Source organism: Ammospiza caudacuta, chromosome 33 (genome assembly GCF_027887145.1).
Source record: "Ammospiza caudacuta isolate bAmmCau1 chromosome 33, bAmmCau1.pri, whole genome shotgun sequence".
Taxonomy (NCBI): domain Eukaryota; kingdom Metazoa; phylum Chordata; class Aves; order Passeriformes; family Passerellidae; genus Ammospiza; species Ammospiza caudacuta.
In genome coordinates, this window is record NC_080625.1 from 3709725 (window position 1) to 3727973 (window position 18249).

The window sequence follows — 18249 nt, forward strand, 5'->3', positions numbered from 1 at the left end:
GCTCGTGGATTTACCTTCTCTCACCATCTGGGAAACGTCTGGCTTGGATACCAGAAGCTCTGATCTGTACTGCTGAAATTTGGAGAAGGAGAAGGTCTTCTTTAATCTCCTCTCTAAGCTTCTTATGATTCTCCTCTATCTTATCCTCTAAGTTCTGCAGACGTGTTTCTACCGCTGCGATTCTGGCATGTGTCGGGCCATGTACAGCATCTGCATATGCTCGGAGCTTCCTTGCCATGTCAAGCACAGTCTCATCCCTCTCATCCCTCTTCATTATAGCTAAGGCAGAAGCATATTTGTGTGGCCCAAGTCGTACCAGTTTTCGCCACATCACAGACATGCATGGTACCAAGTCTGGGTTCCTAGTTGTTATGTCATCTGAGAAGATAATCTCTGCCACTGCCATTTCTCTCAGGCATTGTATCCCTTGCTTTATGGTCTTCCACTGAATTTGTTGCATATAGAGATCATCTGCACACAGGCATCTTCGTGCAACACTGTCCAAGACCCGTGCCCAGAGGCTGTGTGGATTAGCCCCCCTCATCATTTCTTGGTCGATGACAGGATCCTGTGACAGGGATCCCAAATGCCTGGCTTCAGTGCCATCCAGAATTGTAGCCTTGCCTGCAGCATCCCACAGACGGACCAGCCAACTAATTATGGATTCATCAGGTCATTGGGTGTAATCCTTCGGTAAGCCACGAAGGTCCTTCAGGGAAAAGGACTCAATATTTGCATCTGATCTTGCACCTGCTGCTTTGACTCCTGATTTTATGTCAGGAGGCACTGAGGTTCCTTCTCCTTCATCATCATCATCATCATCCACTGGTCGATTGGTCTTGTCCGTGCATTTCTCACTTCTAGTGCTGGTAGCAACAGCCATTGGTTTAGCTGCTGGCTTAGGCTCACTCTTTGGTTTGGCTGCTGGCTTCGAGCCTGGGCTGTTGGCTGCAGCCTGAGTCACCGGGACAGTTGCTGATTTATCTCCCTGTCCCCCTGCCTCTGTCTGCTGCCCGACAGTGTGGAGAGTATTATTAATAATTGGTTAGCTGAGAAAGGCCACGCTGAAATAATGCCGCTGGTTAAGCTGAAGGACAAAAGCCAGCAGTCAGCAAGCTAAAAGGAAAGGTCAACAGTGACCTTGCTGCAATATGAGGAGAGGGAGTAGAAATTAGTCCTGAATATATCCTGAGAATATGTGAAAAGTATCAAAAGTAGAACCATAGGAATGCAGAAGTAGGCATAGGTGCTGATATGTAACTGACCAATCCTGAGCTCAACTTTTGCAATATGTATGAAGCTCATTATGAACTGTATTTAACCCGCCGTACTGATCAATAAAATTGGGCCTGTGATGATCAAATTGATGTCTGGGTCTCCTTCCGTCGACAAATGGTGGAGAATGCGGGCATAAGCCGAATCTCTGCCCTTTTTCTCGGATTAAAAGAAAAAGGGATTACGCCACGGTCGAGGAGGTTGGGTTTGGGTCCTTGCAGCCGGGACGGTGCCGGAATTTGAAGCACCCTTAAGATTCACAACGGTGACTTAAGCCAATACGTGTCCGCCGGAGCCTGGAGAGCTGCAACAGCGCGCGCTGATTAATAGGTATGGATAGGCAAGCAGCATATGATTTATTTACCGCCTATTTAGAGCGGCGTGGGATAAAAGGGATAGATTTAAAAAAGGAGTTACCAGGGTTATTAGCTTATGGCCATGCTAAGGGTATCTTTTCTAATCCTCATACAGTTCGTGAGCTAGCAGAGTGGAAGAAGTTTGGGGAAATATTGTGGGATACAGTGTTAGACGATGATAAGTCAGCAAAGAAATTCCTGAAGTTATGGCGGGTGGTGTATAACACGTTACTTCAGCAGGTCTCTGAGAGAAAGGCAGCAGAAAGGGCAACAGAAGCTCATAAGAGGAATATAGGGTATGGTCGTGAGGATGATCCCCTGGCACCTTCTGTAACTAAGATACTAATGCCTAAGGGTCCCCAGCAAAGTGGTGTGGAGGATTTTCCTATAGGCACAGTGGAACCGTCTGCACCTTTCCTGTCAGAGGCGGAGGGCGAGTCGGATGGTGGGGGTAAGAGCAAACCAGCTTTGCCTCCGCCACCAATTTCAGGCGGGTCGGACGGTGGGGGTGGGAGCAAGCCAGCTTCGCCTCCGCCACCAGCTTTGCCTCCGCCGCTTCCCCCCAGTGAGCCGGCTCCAGTTACAGCTTTGGCGGGGGGGGGGGGGGAGCCCATTCCCCCGCCCGAGCCGGCTCCAGCGGGGGGGCTGATTGCCCCCCGCAGGCCGGCTCCGCTCGAGCCGGCTCCGGTTTCACTGTCAGCTCCAGTGGGGGGGCCCCTGATTCCCCCGCGTGAGCCAGCCTCTGCTTCACTGCCTTCCCCGTACGAAACCTCGGTGTCTGCACCGAAGCGCCAGCAGCATAGCACCCTTAAAGAGCCAGATCCCATCCCAGGAGCACACCGTGATCCATGGGGGGAGATGGCTAAACAGAGGAGGGAAGCTTGGGCTGCTTTGGTGAAAGAAGTAATGCAAATGGGGGATGGTGAAGCGGTGGAAATAGCCTCTAGTCTTGCATGTCCAGTTACATACACACCACAGTATGATTCACAGGGGAACCTTACGCATAATATAGCAGAATATACTCCCTTAGATTGGAAGCTGTTAACTCAGCTACGTTCTACGGTTAGTCAGTTTGGAGTAAAAAGTGAACCTGTTAGGCAAATGCTAGATTATCTTTTTAATACTCAGGTTTTATGTCCTAATGATTTTAGAGGAATAGTTCGGTTGATATTCACGCAGCATCAGCAGTTATTGTTTAATGCACATGACCCATTACATGGAGTAACAGTAAAGGAGCTGATGGGCTTAGAGGCATTTTTACGTACAGAGGCACAGATGATATCGGGAGAAGATAAACTTAGAGAGTCTATGTGGTTAGTGCGTGCGGCAATAGACATGGTTAAAGAGCCAGGAGGGTTACCGGCTTATATGGGTATTAAACAGGGTAGAGAAGAATCATTTGGAAATTTTATTGATAGAACAGCTACTGCTATAGATCGGGCTGGTGTTGCAGGGCACTATTGAAGTAGTGTGCCTTGCAAAATAGCAATCCAGCAACCCAAAGAGTGTTAGCTACTTTAGGGGCAAATTGGGCTATTGAGGAAGCATTAGAGCGAATGGCATTAATGCCAACAGCTTCACAGGCATTTATAGCAGAAGCCTTAAAGGAATTAGGATTAGGGTTGCAAAAGCATAAGCTTTGCAAAAGCTACTCAAAATCAGGTGTTAGCTGCTCTTGCTCCTCTCCGAAGAGGCTCACTGGCAGTCACGTAAGGAGGCTCGAGACCATTCATCAAGTGTTACTGATGCGGCAATGAGGGACAGACACAAGTTGCTGCCGTGACATCAGAGACACCAGCTGCTGCCGTGACATCGTTGCTACCTCCTGTCTGCAACCCGCAACAACAGGGAGCCTCGGCTTGGACTTATCAGCAGCAGTAGACGTCACACTAATGACGAATCGGCCTGAGAGGATACCCACTGGAGTAAAGGGCCCTCTTATATTAAATGGACAAACATGTGGAGCATTATTGCTGGGACGTTCTTCTACAACTATGTTGGGATTATTTGTTTTGCCTGGTGTTATCGATGCAGACTTTACAGGGGAAATACAAATCATGGTTTACACCCTTTATCCTCCGATTAAAATTACAAAGGGACAACGCATTGCACAATTGGTACCACTGTCACAAATGACATCAGGAATACAATCATTTACTGGACAAACACGGGATGAAAAAGGTTTTGGCTCTACTGGTGTTACACTTTTAACTGTGGATTTACAAAATAGACCAAAGCAAAAGGTTGAAATTACTTATGGGCATCAAAGCATAACTCTTTATGGATTATTGGATACAGGACAATTGGACATTAAAACTCTACATGATGCACAGAAGTTGCTGGGAGACTTACAGTGGCTGAGGCCTATTGTGGGAATATCAAATCATTTATTAGAAGCTCTACGGCCTTTGTTAAAAGGCGTGGACCCTACTACTCCTGTACACCTGACAAAGGAGCATCATCTTGCTTTGCAGCAAATTAGTAACTGTGTACAGCAAGCGTATGTGTCTCGTCGACAACTCGACCACCCCATTGACCTTACTATCTGGAATAGCCCTTGCCACTTGCTTGGTGCTCTCTCTCAGTTGCAAAAGAAAACGGGGGAGATACAGGTGTTGGAATGGTTGTCACCACCACTGCAGCATAAGAAAACACTATCTTCAAAAATTGAACAATTGGCTGCATTAATCAAAAAGGGGCGTCTCAGAATTCTTGAAGTGGATGGTAGAGAACCCGTTACTATTAGATTGCCTATGGAAAAGGAAACCTTGGACTGATACTCGATTAATTCAAAGAATTTACAAGAAGCATTATTGATGTCACCTGCTAAAGTAGAGACTAGTAAATTAGTGCCTAGAGTTTTGCAATGGATGACAGAATGGAACTGGATCACTCGACCTTTGAGAGAAGAAAACCCCATAGAAGGAGCTATTACAGCTTTTACGGATGCAGGAAAGAAATCAAGGCGTGCTGCTGTTACCTGGCAAGAAAAGGGACAATGGAAGCATCAACTCCTCACAGCAGACCCTGCAGATAGTTTACAAACTTTGGAATTGCTAGCAGGAGTATGGGCGGTGTCCAACTTACAGGAGCCTTTAAATGTGGTCACAGACTCTATGTATGTTGCAGGAGTAGTCAAACAAATAGAGGAAGCAACAATTAAGGAAGTGAATAATAAACGATTGTATGAGTTACTGATACAGTTAAGGAAGGCTTTACGAGAAAGAAATGCAGCATATTCTGTGATTCATATTAGGAGTCATAAGTGGTCTGAAGGTTTAGAAGAAGGGAATGAACGTGCAGATAAATTGGTTACTCTACCCATTGATAATTCTTGTCCTATTGACAAGCACACATTGGCCAGAGAAGCACATAGTAGATATCATCAAAATGCAAGAGGATTAGCAAAACACTTTGAGCTGAGTTTATCAGAAGCCAAGGCCATTGTCAGAGCATGTCCAACATGTAGTTATCATAATGGTGGGATAGGTCTAGGCATCGGGGTTAATCCTCGAGGTTTAGAAATAAATGAGAAATGGCAAATGGATGTTACACACATAGCCAGATTTGGTAAAGTCAAGCATATGCACGTCACCATAGATACATATAGTCATTACATATGGGCTACGGCTCAAGCAGGAGAGAAAGCTACACATGTTATCAGACACCTGTTAAGTTGTTTCGCTGTTATGGGAGTTCCAAAGAGTATCAAAACCGATAATGGTCCAGCTTATGTAAGTGCTAGGGTTCGGAAATTTTTGAATCAGTGGTCTGTTAAGCATGTGACAGGTATTCCACACTCTCCTACTGGACAGGCAATAGTGGAAAGAGCAAACGGTACCCTTAAGCAGTATATTGAAAAACATCAAGATTTGGCAGATCCACAAGCATGTTTGGCTAAGGTTTTGTATGTGATTAACCATTTATGCATTTTTGGGGAAGATGATACCCCCCCTGCAATGAAACATCATCCGAGGTCAGGTCAGGAAAATACTAAGGAAGCAGAGGTCTGGGTTAAGTATAAGAACCCAAGTACAGGATTATGGGAAAAACCTGCAAAAGTATTATATTAGGGTCGGGGGCATCTTTGTGTTTCCTCACCTACAGGACCTTTGTGGGTGCCTGCTAAGTGGACTAAACCTGTTTTTGATGCAGCCTCTGGTGGATCGCCTCACGGAGGAGGACAGGGAGCGACTGGGGAAGAAACTGCTTCTAGTCCTACAACCACTACTGTTACAATTGAAGGGGTACTCGGAAGCGGTGGACAGAGCACTGACACGTCACTATCGGACAGCCCAGGAGCTGATTGGTTTTATTGACTCATTATCAACTTTTCGTTTAACGAATCCAGCGAAACTACATTGTCTTGACTGTCACAATCCACATTGTGCTGCTTGGATAGCTCTACGTTGTGGGGGTTGTGAAAGAACTTTTTGGATAGAACAATCATTATTGTGGGATTTGTGGTGTCATACTTGTGAACACGAGCACACGTGGGGTAAAAGTTGGCAAGATGAATTAAGGAGACAAACAGGGCAAAATGCATATATAGCTTTAAATCTTTATGAGTCTCCTGAACAGAAAATTCTTGCTTATTATCGATGGGAAGTACAATGTATTGTAAATAGAATTAAGGTTCAAAGTAAATCACATATAGTTTCTATAAGGTGTAGGAAATTAGTGCCTTTAACACAGCATTCAATTGTAGGACCCTTCAAAGGGGATCCTGATAGAGCATTAGATTGCTGCATTGACAAGTTGCAAAAATTGAGTTTGCAAGTGGCAGGACCAGTGAAATCAGGAGCAGCAAGATTAAAGACAGATAAGAAAAAGAAGGCAAAAGGGAATGGTCTCATTTGAATAAGGGTATCAGTGATTGCTAATTAATTTTCTATGATTAGAACAATTTTACAGTTGTGGGACCCTTGGGAAGATATAGTTGTTGAGGAGGATAACGAACAAGAACTACGATTACGAAATAAGATACGCCTTGTGTTAAAGAGAGACCTTGAGCTGTTAGCCTCATATAGTAAAAAAGCTGAAGAGGCTTTGCGATCACCACCATTGAATTGGTTGCTTTGGGTTGAAGAACCAGACTTTTATACTGATCCTTACTTATATTCACTTCCTTGTTATGTTTGCAAAAGGGATAATGATAAATGCTATGCATGGGTAGCTTTGCATTGTGCAGATTGTAATCAGGTTTATTGGTATTCACAGAGGTCAGTAGATTATTTATGGTGTAAACCTTGTTCTGGAAGGTGGATTCGAAATTATTTCTGGGTTAGAGCTCTTGAACAAAGTACTGGCCTGCCAGGACGGACAGGATTACAGCTCTTTGAGAGTGCAGAACAAGTGATTATAGCATATCTGAGGTGGAAGTTGCAGGAAAACCTTAGAATATTTGAAATTAATAAAGCCTCACGCATCATAGCAGCTCGCCGTAAAGCTGATTTGCCTTCAAACTTACCTCATGCTATACCTGTGAGCAAGGATGCTGATTTAGAATTAGATCAGTATATTCAAAAATTGACTCAGCCTTACAATAGACAATCTAACAAACCAGGGAAAAGACAGCGAAGAAAGGAAAAACAAAGCAAGCAGAAGGAAGAGAGGGAGAAGCAAAGCAAGCAGAAAGAAAAATGAGGTTTGTTCTTGTTATACTGCTCAATGCTGTAGCAAGTGAAGCAGTAGGAATAACACACTTTCGTCAACCAAGGGAAAATTTATGGGTGACACTTGCTAATCAAACTAACCAATCATCACTTTGTCTTAGTCTTGGAAGAGTCACTAACCCATTTCGAACATGCCTGGTGGGACTTCCGCTGTGGTCTCCTGGAGAATTTTGCAGTTGGATAAACAATCAAACCTTATGTATGTCTAACATGTCAAACATCACATTGCCAGTGCAACAAGGGTATACTGCAGGTCAGAGTGATGGCTATCGTCAATGCTTACTAATCCAATCACTTAACACCTCTTTGCATTCTCCTCCTGAGGAATTAGATCTTTTTGGAAGTACAAATGCCAGCGTATCTAAAACTACAGTTGGCGGATGGTTTAGCTTCAGACTTTCGGGTGCTCAGAATTTAAACCAACCGAAAGAAACATCGGCCACCCTAGATTCATCCCTGAATGTGAGTGAATTCTCTCCACAGCATTACAGTCAATGTAACAGCACAAATATCACAGCACCAATGAAATTACCCACAGGAATATTTTTGATTTGTGGAGACAGGGCATGGAATGGTATACCAGCTAAACCACAGGGTGGACCCTGTTTTTTGGGAAAATTGTCACTGTTTCACCCTAATGTGTCCTTGCTAATGCAGCTGAGTCAAAATTCAAACAGGAAAAAACGTAGCATACATGACTTAGACTGCAGCAAGATAGGAGATCCACGGTTTTGGGGCACATTCAAAGAGGTGGTGGTTTCAACTATCTTGCCAGGAGGATCTGCCAATAAAGCCATGAATTTAGCAAAACAATTAGGATGCTGGGCAAGGGATGAGCTGAACAAGACATCACAAATTCTAGACATGTTAACTGCAGATGTGCAAAGTGTTAACCATGCTGTTTTGCAGAATAGAGCTGCTGTAGATTTTTTGCTCTTAGCACAAGGGCATGGATGTGAAGAGTTTGAGGGAATGTGTTGCATGAATCTGTCTGATCATTCGGTGTCCATTCACACTAAGATAAAAGAATTACAACAGGGATTTCACAAACTTAAGGAAGAAGACGGTTTAGGAATTGACGAATGGCTTAAAGGCTTAGGACTTGGACCGTGGCTGAGGAACATTGTGATCTATGCTATAGGCCTGCTGGGTGTAATCTTACTGTTTTTGCTTATTTTGCCTTGTATCTTTAACTGTATTCAAAACATGGTCAGCCGTACAATAGCAAAAACATGGCAAACTAATCTCCTTGCGCAAGAAGAAAACGGGGGAAATGTGGAGAGTATTATTAATAATTGGTTAGCTGAGAAAGGCCACGCTGAAATAATGCCGCTGGTTAAGCTGAAGGACAAAAGCCAGCAGTCAGCAAGCTAAAAGGAAAGGTCAGCAGTGACCTTGCTGCAACATGAGGAAAGGGAGTAGAGATTAGTCCTGAATATATCCTGAGAATATGTGAAAAGTATCAAAAGTAGAACCATAGGAATGCAGAAGTAGGCGTAGGTGCTGATATGTAACTGACCAATCCTGAGCTCAACTTTTGCAATATGTATGAAGCTCATTATGAACTGTATTTAACCCGCCGTACTGATCAATAAAATTGGGCCTGTGATGATCAAATTGATGTCTGGGTCTCCTTACGTCGACACGACAGTATCTAGCAGTGTGCAATAAGCATATGCCAGGGCCCAGCTCACTGCAATGACCTTCCTCTCCTTAGGCTCATCCTGGTACTTCTCTTTCAGATATTTCTCCACCTCAGCTGGGTTCTGAATTTGTTCATGGGGAAAATCCCAGACTATAGGGTCAGAGAATTCCTTCAGGATTTGGCCCATATCCTCCCATTTCCCACACCACTTAGGATTTTCCACACTGGGGTCTACTCCTGAGTCAGGGGTCTCATCAGCCCATCTAGAAATCTCAGCCCTCATTCTAGAGAAGCAGCAGGCTGTATAGAGGAAGGTTACCAGATTGAATACCAGGAAGATGGTTTCTTTAACATTGAGGGGAAACTGAACATCCTTCACTAGTGATGCAACAGATTCATAGGAGAAGAAGGAAAGCAGAGGCTGAAAAACCTCATTCCCTCCTGCTCCTCCTCTAACAAACTGGATGCATAACCATAGCCATGAACCATTCATACCTGGAGCAGACCCCAGCAGGTTTATAAACTTCTTGCAAATCATTGCCACCAAGCCCATCAGGATAGCTATTCTTGTCACTGCCCCTCTGATGTAAAAACTACGTATTAGGGACAATACTAAAGCTATTTCTGGATAAGAAAATAAACCTAGGGACCAGAGAGGTATTAAAATCTCATAAAACCCTAGGGACCAGAAATGCATGCAAATCTTCACCCCAATAGACATTATGAATTCAAAAAGCATGGCTATTAGCTGATTTAAATGAACACAGAGGAATAGCAACCAAAATGCAGTCAAAACAGGGTTTTTCCACTCTCTCGAGCCCCCAGGATGGGTGTCAATATTATGTCCTGGTTTAGGGCAAATTTGGTAGAGAATCTCCAAAGGGGACCCCTCCAGAAAGCAAAACCCACATGGCCCCTCCCCCCAACCTTCAGGTTCAGGAAGAATTCCTTGGAGAGAAGTGGAAGGAACCTGTTTATTTGACAGACACAGCACCCCCCAGCACACAAAATGAACAATACCCGATGACACCACTCTGAAAAAGGTGACAAAATCAGAAAGTCTCTTTTGGGGATTGTTGCTCTGTTCTCAGTCCCTCCAGCTCTGGGGCAGCTGCTGCAGCCACAAGGTGCAAACCCTCGGTGTTCCCAGGTCCCAGTCCGGAGCAGGTTCGAGATGGTCACAGAAACAGGAGAGGAAAAACAGTCCAGGAAGGAATTTGGACTGTTTAGCTAGAACTAGCTAATAAGCAGAGGCCAAAGCAGAGCAGAAGTGAGAGCAGAAAAGAGAGCCAGCAAAACAGCAAGCTGAAAGCAAGAAGCGAAAAACAGCCCTATGTACTGCCTGTCTCTGTGTCCCTGATAAGAGAAACCCAAACAAAACTTCCACTCTTCAGAGCCAGTCTTAAAGGTACAGAACATATGAATGGGGATACAAGCATCATAACGTCACCCCAGGACATTCCACCCCTTATCCCCATATCATCAACATACTACAACACATCATACATTATTCCTACAAAATTTCCATCTGTTCCCCCAAAATTTACAAGCAATACCCATCGTGACTTCATCACATCCCCACACTGGACCACTGAATCCAGGCCCTATATTACAGAGCTGTAGGATTCCCCTTTTTCACTTTAGTCACTTAAAGCTCCATCTATCACTATCATCACAACATCACCCCAGAACACGGATGCAGGACTTGGAATTAGCTACGGCCTTGTACTTTTGCAATCTCTAGTCAGCTAAAACCTCAACATTTCCCCCATTTTCTTTTGGAACAAGCCAAGTTCTATGGGCTAACTGCATCACTCTCTTTGCAATACAAGAATAGGCAATTCCAACAACTATTACATTACAAGCAGTATTCTCAACTAGAAAGGTTTCTCTCTTACAAGGGATCTAAGCCAGGGAAACAAACCGAAAAGACTATCACTATTTATAGAATAGGCCATACGACAGATACAAAAAGGATTCTATGCTGCTACAAGGCTCAAATAAAACTCAGGTGTGCTAATACAACCTACAAAAATAAGCTAAAGGAGTAACATGTGCGCAGGTTTCATCTGCGTCGATTGTCTGGTAAGTTTGCTTTTCATTCTCAAACAGCAGATATACTTCAAACAGGAATGGCTCTACTCACAAATGCCTCTGATTGTCTCTTCTAACTAGGGTTTCTCTGATGTTCATGACAACACCCTGCACACAAGTCATAAAATAAACGTCTAGCATAAATCTATCTAATGTCACTTAAACCTAATGACACTTAAACTTAAAACACTTAAACTTAAAATATTTAAACTTAACAGAACTTAACATCACTTAAACTTATCTTTACTTAAACTTAACAGAAATTAAACTCAACAGATTTTCAAATCAACAGAACTTACATGTAAAATCACTTAAATTTAACAGAACTTAACCTTAACAGAACTCAACCGACTTTAAATTCTACATAACATAAACCTAATGTAATTTAAATGTAACAGAATCTAACTTCACCTAAACTTAATAACACTTGAACTTAACAGAAATGAAACTTAAAAATACTACTTAACTTTAACAGTATTTAACACTTAATGACACTTAATAGACAATTTAACTTAAACTATTTAGCAACGGATAGAACTTACTATAGAAATAGAAAAGAATATAGAATTTACTATAACTTACTTACAGGCCTAACTCTAAAATACTAAGCTAAAACAACTTTCTTTGCGTGTTTGCTTCAGCATTTTTACACTTGAATGCACCTAAACATAAGGAGTTTGTTCAAGGTATACCTGTGGAAAAATTCTTTTGAATTCAGTGCTTGCTTTTTACATCTACCACATCTAAGCAAGGCGCAAAGAATACAAAAACCACACTTATTATATCTTACTTATACAATTGCTTTAACGCATCTTTAACATTTTTAAATTTTTCAAAATACAATTTCAGAGTTTGATGTCCCACCTACTGAGTTATCTGGGCTTCTGATGTTTAAAGTCTATGTTAATACAGGTGATTTTAAGGCAGCATAATGGATGCTAAACCAAATCGGCCAAAATTTGGCCCAACACATTCACCACGCTGATTTCGCTTTCACAGTTTCTGCCAGGAAGAACAAAAGGTCTTTTGAACTTAGGTGAGGAGCGTCTTGATAGTAATGCTCCTTTGCGTTGCTTATTTATCATCACTGGTCTCTTAACTGCTTCGTGCGCTGGAAGGCTGGGCTCATGCAGACTCTCCAGTTGTCTCTGTTGCCGAGCGCCGGCCGGCGGCACCGAGTTTTGTGCACTGGAGACACTGTCCATGGCAGCACCGGCTGAGCCGCGCAGCTATGCTTGCAGTCTGTTAAGGTACAGTCTATTTAGGTTGCCAAGTCGAAATTAAGGCCCCCGCCGGCCGCGGGGCGAAGGGAGAAGCGCTCGCGCTGGAAAAGCGCTCTGGTCCCACGCCGCTTGTGTCGGAGCGGGGCGACCCCCCCGCGCTGGGCTTCTTGTTTTGGGAGACGTGTAGGCTGAATCACTGCGTGCGCCGGACCCAGCACAGCATCCACTGCGGCGCGGGTCGCTCTCCGTGTGGCGGGGCTCCGATTCCCCTGCCGCTGCCGCCTGTGCCCGCCGTCGCTTGGAGCCGCTGCTGCCACCTCAGGCGAGCTGCCTGCCGCGGCTGCTCCCCATGGCAGGTGCAAGACTTGGAATTAGCTACGGCCTTGTACTTTTCCAATCTCTAGTCAGCTAAAATCCCAACAGCCAGTGCGGGGGACGGGACAGGTATAAGTCCAATGGTGTCAGGAACCCACGCCTTAAAAAAGGAACCCACTAGGCTGCGGCAAAATATCCAAATATGGATAACATTGTAACCAGACCAGTGAAGAGATTTTTTCTTTTATTTCCAGCACATCAGTCTCAAAATACAAAATGGAGACATGACAGCTCACTGATCCACACCAAAAAATGTCTCCTCCAACAGGGCTCATACAGCAATACATAAAATCATCTCAGACTAGAATTCAGCCAATCAGACACAGAAAACACATATTGACAAGCATTCTATCCAATCTTATAAAACATACGTAATCGTAGCTAAAACAAAGACTAGTTCATAAGAGACAAAGAACAGAGTTCTATTCATGCTAACCTTCTAAAGATATACATTAAATAACCTTGTTGCCATCCTAAAACCAATTCCCAGAGACCTACTGTAGTTTGTCACGTCTACTGCTTAGGAAACTTTTCTGCTTGCATGGGAAACTTTTCTGCTGTATTTGCAATGCTAACAAAACTTCAGTCTGAGGCCTATATACTTCTTTTAACCATTTCTTAAAAATCCTCTAACCATATGGATTCCAACAGCCAGGTGTGGCTGACAAGCCCCCATCCTGCCCCTGGTGTTCCCATCCTGCTCCTGGTGTTCCCATCCTGCTCCTGGTGTCCCCATCCCTGCTCCAGTGACCCCATTCCCATTCCTGGCTCCCACAGATGAACTGCCAGACACTGGAGGAGGGAACCCAGATTTATTGCCCAAAGCAGGATAGTTTCACACCAGAAGCAAAGCATTGAGAATATTTGTGGTTCTTGCCTTTAAAACATTGGAAAATGGGAAATGGATCTGTTAGCAAGAGCTGTGGGGTGGGTGGGAGCAGTGGGATGAGCTCTGGTGGCAGCTCTCACCTTTCCAGGGAAGAGGGAAGGGGCCAGATCCAACTCTATGGATTGCTCAGGCGGCGATTCCTGCCAGGATGAGAGAGAGTCATAGTGTCACCCTGTCCCTGTCCCCATTCCACAGGTTGGCCTGGCTGGAGCCCATGGAGAGCAGGACCTGCTCCAGAATCCCACGTGACCCCACCCCAAGCCTGCTGCAATCTTGCTCCATCCATCCCACCCCATTCCACCCCATCCATCCTGCCCCAATCCTTTTCTGGAACCCCAGCCTGATCCTGTTCCATTCCATCCCACCTGATTCTTGTCTGGAATATGGCCCTGATTCCACTCCATCCCTTCCACACCAATCCTGCTTCATCCATCCCTCATGATCCCACTCCAGAATGCAGCCCCAATCCCACTCTACAATTCCACCTGATCCCACTCTAGACCTCTGCCCTGATGCAGAATCCCTTCCCGATGCCAGTCTGTCCATCTTGCCTCAATCTCCTTCTGGAATCCCACCCTGATCCCATGCTGTACCTGCAGTGGAGCCGTTCATTCCCATGTCTTTTCCTGCGGAAAGAGAAGATCCATGAGATTCCAGCACAGATCACATAGTGGGATTAACCCCAGGATCCAGCCTGGGATCCGGACAGAGGGGATCCAGAGCTGGATCCACCACTGGAACTCACCAGCTGCCGGGTTGTATCCATTCCTGTCCCTCCTCCCTGTGGAAACAAAGTGGGATCAGCGTTGGTGGCACAGGATTCCCAGAACGGTGCCGGGTGGATCCGTGTCCCCTCCCGACCCCCATCCCGTGTGTTACCGGATTGGAGCTTCCAGACGCCGAATCCAATGAGGACGATGAGGACGAGGATGAGGATGGCAGCGATGACGGACACAGCGACCACCACGGTGAGATTCCCGCCAGATGTCGGCTCTGGGAAACACGGGATAGTGAGGAGGGTGAGGGGAATCCCCATTTGGGAATTCCAAATTCCCAATCCCCACATTCCCAGCCTCACCCCAAGCGAAGATCCCAGGCTCTGGCATTCCAGGATGCTCCACCCTGCACCGGTACTGCTCCCGCTCCTCCGGCAGCGCCTCGATCCTGGCCCAGGTGTGGAAGGTGCCGTCGCTGTTGGGAACGATCCCGCCCCACTGCGTCTCCTGATCCAAGGTTTCACCCCCCTTCATCCAGCTGACTGCGATGGTGTTGGGGTAGAATCCGTACGCGTGGCAGGACAGGATCAGCGTCCTGTGTTCCTCTCTTCCGGACACGTGGACATCAGGGGGCTCTGGAATGGGATAATGGTGATAGACATCCATGGAATTCCCACTGGAATGGGTCTAGGGTGAGATCTGACCATGGAATTCCCACTGGAATGGGATGGAGGGGAGATCTGACCATGGAATTCCCCCTGGAAGGGATGGAGGGGAGATCTGACCATGGAATTCCATGGGAATGGGATGGGAGTGAAATCTGGCGATAAAATTCCATGGGAATGGGATGGAGATGAGATCTACCAATGGAATTCCCGTAGAAATTGACATGTTCTCAAGTCCTCCATTCCCAAATTCCAAATCCCCACAGGAATTCTCCTCCCACCTTTGCGCTCCAGCTCCTTCTGCCCATATCTGATGTATTTCTGGAGCCATTCTGGGCAGATGTGCTTCAGGTAATTCGTCCAATACTCAGCCACGGTCCCATCCTGTTCCCAGAATCTCCTGGTGATCTCAGCACCGCTGTCAGCCGCCACTAATTTCCCAGATTCCAGGTCAAAGGAGATGAAATCCCGCCCATCGTAGCCATCCAGGTGGGATCCACGGACGCTCCCATCGGACAGGAGCTCACAGCCAGAAACTCGCAATCTCGTGTGGAGACCTGAAGGAATTGTACCCACAGAGACCCATGGAATTGTGTCCCAGCCCCACAGAGACCCATTTCAGCCCCATGGAGCACCAGAGTCTGAGGGAGACCCACAGAGCCTCATCCCAGCCCCTTGGAGTCCCATGGATCCACATCCCAACCCCATGGACCCCAACTCAACCCCACAGATCTTATCCCAACACACAGATCACAAGATATCCCATACCAGCCTAATGAATTCCCATTTCACCTCCTTGGAGCCCTGTGAATCCACCTCCGCTACCTATAGATCCTACCCCAGCCCCAGGGATCCCCATCCCAGCCCCATGGATCCCCATCCCAGGCCTACAGTTCCCATTCCAGCCCCACAGATCCCCCCACTCACCCCCGCTCTGGTTGTACCGCTCCCGCAGTGTCTCCAGGTCCTTGACAAATGTGTGCTGGTGTCCCACAAGCTTCTGGGTCTCCCTATCCCAATATTCTGGATCGACTCCATCCTTTATCCACTGCGTCAGTGGCTCCACCCGGCCCCGCTCGTTGTCATAGCGCACGAAGGGGATCCCATCCACAAACCCAATGGACATGAACTGGGGGGCCCCCAGGCTGGGCTCTGACACCGCCACTTTCAGGTAATGCAGTGAGTGGAGAACTGGGGGGACACGGAGATTTGGGGGGGTTGAGGGGACCATGGAACAATGAAAGGAGAACTGGGAGAGCTGGGAAAGGGTCTGGGGATCCTGGGGCCAAGGAAAGGGTGTGCAGGGTGGGAGAGGTGGGATGGACAGGAAAGGGCCTGCAGGGAGTCCTGGTGTCCAGGAATGGGGGCTCGGGGGGTTCCAGGGTTATGGAAGGGGAGGGAGGGGGGGGCAGGGACTGGGAAAGTGGGATGGGGGTCCCAGGGGATCCCTGTGCCCAGGAAAGGGGGTCCAGGGGTCCCCAGTGCTGAGGAAAGGGAACACAAGGTGCGGAGACCTGGGAATGGGAGGCTCAGGAGTCCTTGATGCAGAGGAAAAGAGGAGCTGGGGGCTAAAAAAAGCAGGAATGGGTGTCCAGGGTGCCTCAGAGACAAAAAAAAGAGGGGTCTGGGGAAGGTGGGATGGATAGGGAAGGGGGTGCAGGGGGATTGGATAAGGGGGGTACAGGGGGGTCCCAGTGCCCAGAACTCAAAATTCAGGTGGTCCTGGGGCACAGAATCACCCCAGGTACCCTCCCAGACATCCTGAGAAGCCCCCGCAGGACGCGCAGGGGGTGGAGAACTGGGGGGACGCAGAGATTGGGGGGTCTGGGGGCGTCCAAAGGTCGGGAAGCAGAACCAGGAGAGCCGGGAAGGGTCCAAGGTTCAAGGAAGGGACTGGGAGAGGCGGGATGGGGGATCCAGGGGGCCACTGTGCCCACCAAAGGGGGTCCAGGGATCCCCGGTGTTGAGGGCAGTGGGGTCTGGGAGCTGGGAAAGGCAGGAATGGGGGTTCAAGGGGTCCCTGGGTCACAGGAAGGGGGGTCTGGGGCTGGGAGAAGCGGGCGGATCCCGGGGACGCAGTTTGGGAGACGGAAAAGTCTCCCAAGGGGAGATTCCAGGGGAATTCCAGCGAATTCATCTGGATCCCACTGGATCCTCGCTGAGACCCCCTGGGACCCCGGAGGACCCTCTGGGACCCCTGGAACCCCTTCCAGGAAGCGCCGGTAATGGAGAACTGGGGGGACGCAGAAATTTGGGAGATCTGGGGATCCAAAAGCCGAGGAAAAGGGGGGGACTGGGGTCTGGGAAGGGCGGGATGGCCGGGAATGGGGTGCAGGGGGTCCCAGAGCAACTGATGGGGTTGCGGGAGGATCCCAGTCCCGGATTAGGAGGGGCAGGAGGGTTCCAGGGACCAAAAATGGGGGTTCAGGGAGGCTTCCCGTGCCGGAGAATGCGGGTTCAGGGGGAGTTTCCTTCCCGGAACTCGGGATTCAAGGGGCTCCCAGTGCCCGGAAATTGCGCTTACTGGGGCGCCGGTGACCAGAAATGGGGGTTCAGGGGGTCCTGGTGCTGGGGAAGGGGAGTGAGGGGGATCACAGGAACCAAAATGGGGGTTATGCTGGGTGCCCCTGCCCGGGAATGGGGGTTCAGGGGGTTCCCGTGCCCGGAAATTGCGATTCCGAGGGTGCCGGTGACCAGATATGGGGGTTATGAAGGGTCCTGGGACCAAATAAGAGGGTACAGGGGTGTCCCAGTGCTGGGGAAGGGGATTGAGAAGGGGTCACAAAATAGGGGTTCAGAGGCGTTCCCCTGCCCGACAATGGAGGTTTAGGGGGTTCCCGGTGCTCGGAAATGGAAGTTCCGTAAGGTCCCGGTGCCCGGGAACTGCTTTTCAGGGGGGTCCCGGTTTCGGGGGGTCCCACTCACCTTTGGTCGCGCCCCCCGGGTTCCCCAGGAGCCCCAGAAGCCCCCAGAGCACCCCCAGCCCCAGCGCTGGAGCCATCGCAGCCGTCCCCGATCGCGGCTGTGGCAGAGCTGGAGAGACGCGAAAGCGAAAGTGCCCGAGGAGCGCGGGGGGAGGGGAAAAGGGGGAGGGGAAAAGGGCGAATTCCAGGGAATTCACCTGGATCCCCTCCTGGCCCCCTCTGGATCCCTCGGGATCCGTCTGGGACCCTCCAGGGCCGCGCCCTGCGGGACCCCCGGGCCGGGCTGTGCTGAACTCCCGGCCCTGCGCTCAAACTCTGCCCGGACCCCGCTGGGCTCGGCCCAAAGCCGGGCAAGCACCGCGAGCAGCGGGGCCAATTTTTCCTGCGGGTGCGGGTCCCACCCCCGGCGGAG

At 48.0% G+C, this 18249-nt stretch overlaps 1 protein-coding gene across 1 annotated transcript in view; it reads right to left on the reverse strand.

Annotated features, from left to right (window-relative positions):
• The window catches only part of LOC131570264 (class I histocompatibility antigen, F10 alpha chain-like), a 190620-nt gene extending 172684 nt beyond the window's left edge, over positions 1–17936 (reverse strand). Inside the window, 1 exon segment of the mRNA XM_058822626.1 lies at positions 17839–17936. Coding sequence (XP_058678609.1) covers positions 17839–17914 — 76 coding nt within the window. The 5' untranslated portion in view covers positions 17915–17936.
• Between the last annotated feature and the right edge of the window lie 313 nt (positions 17937–18249).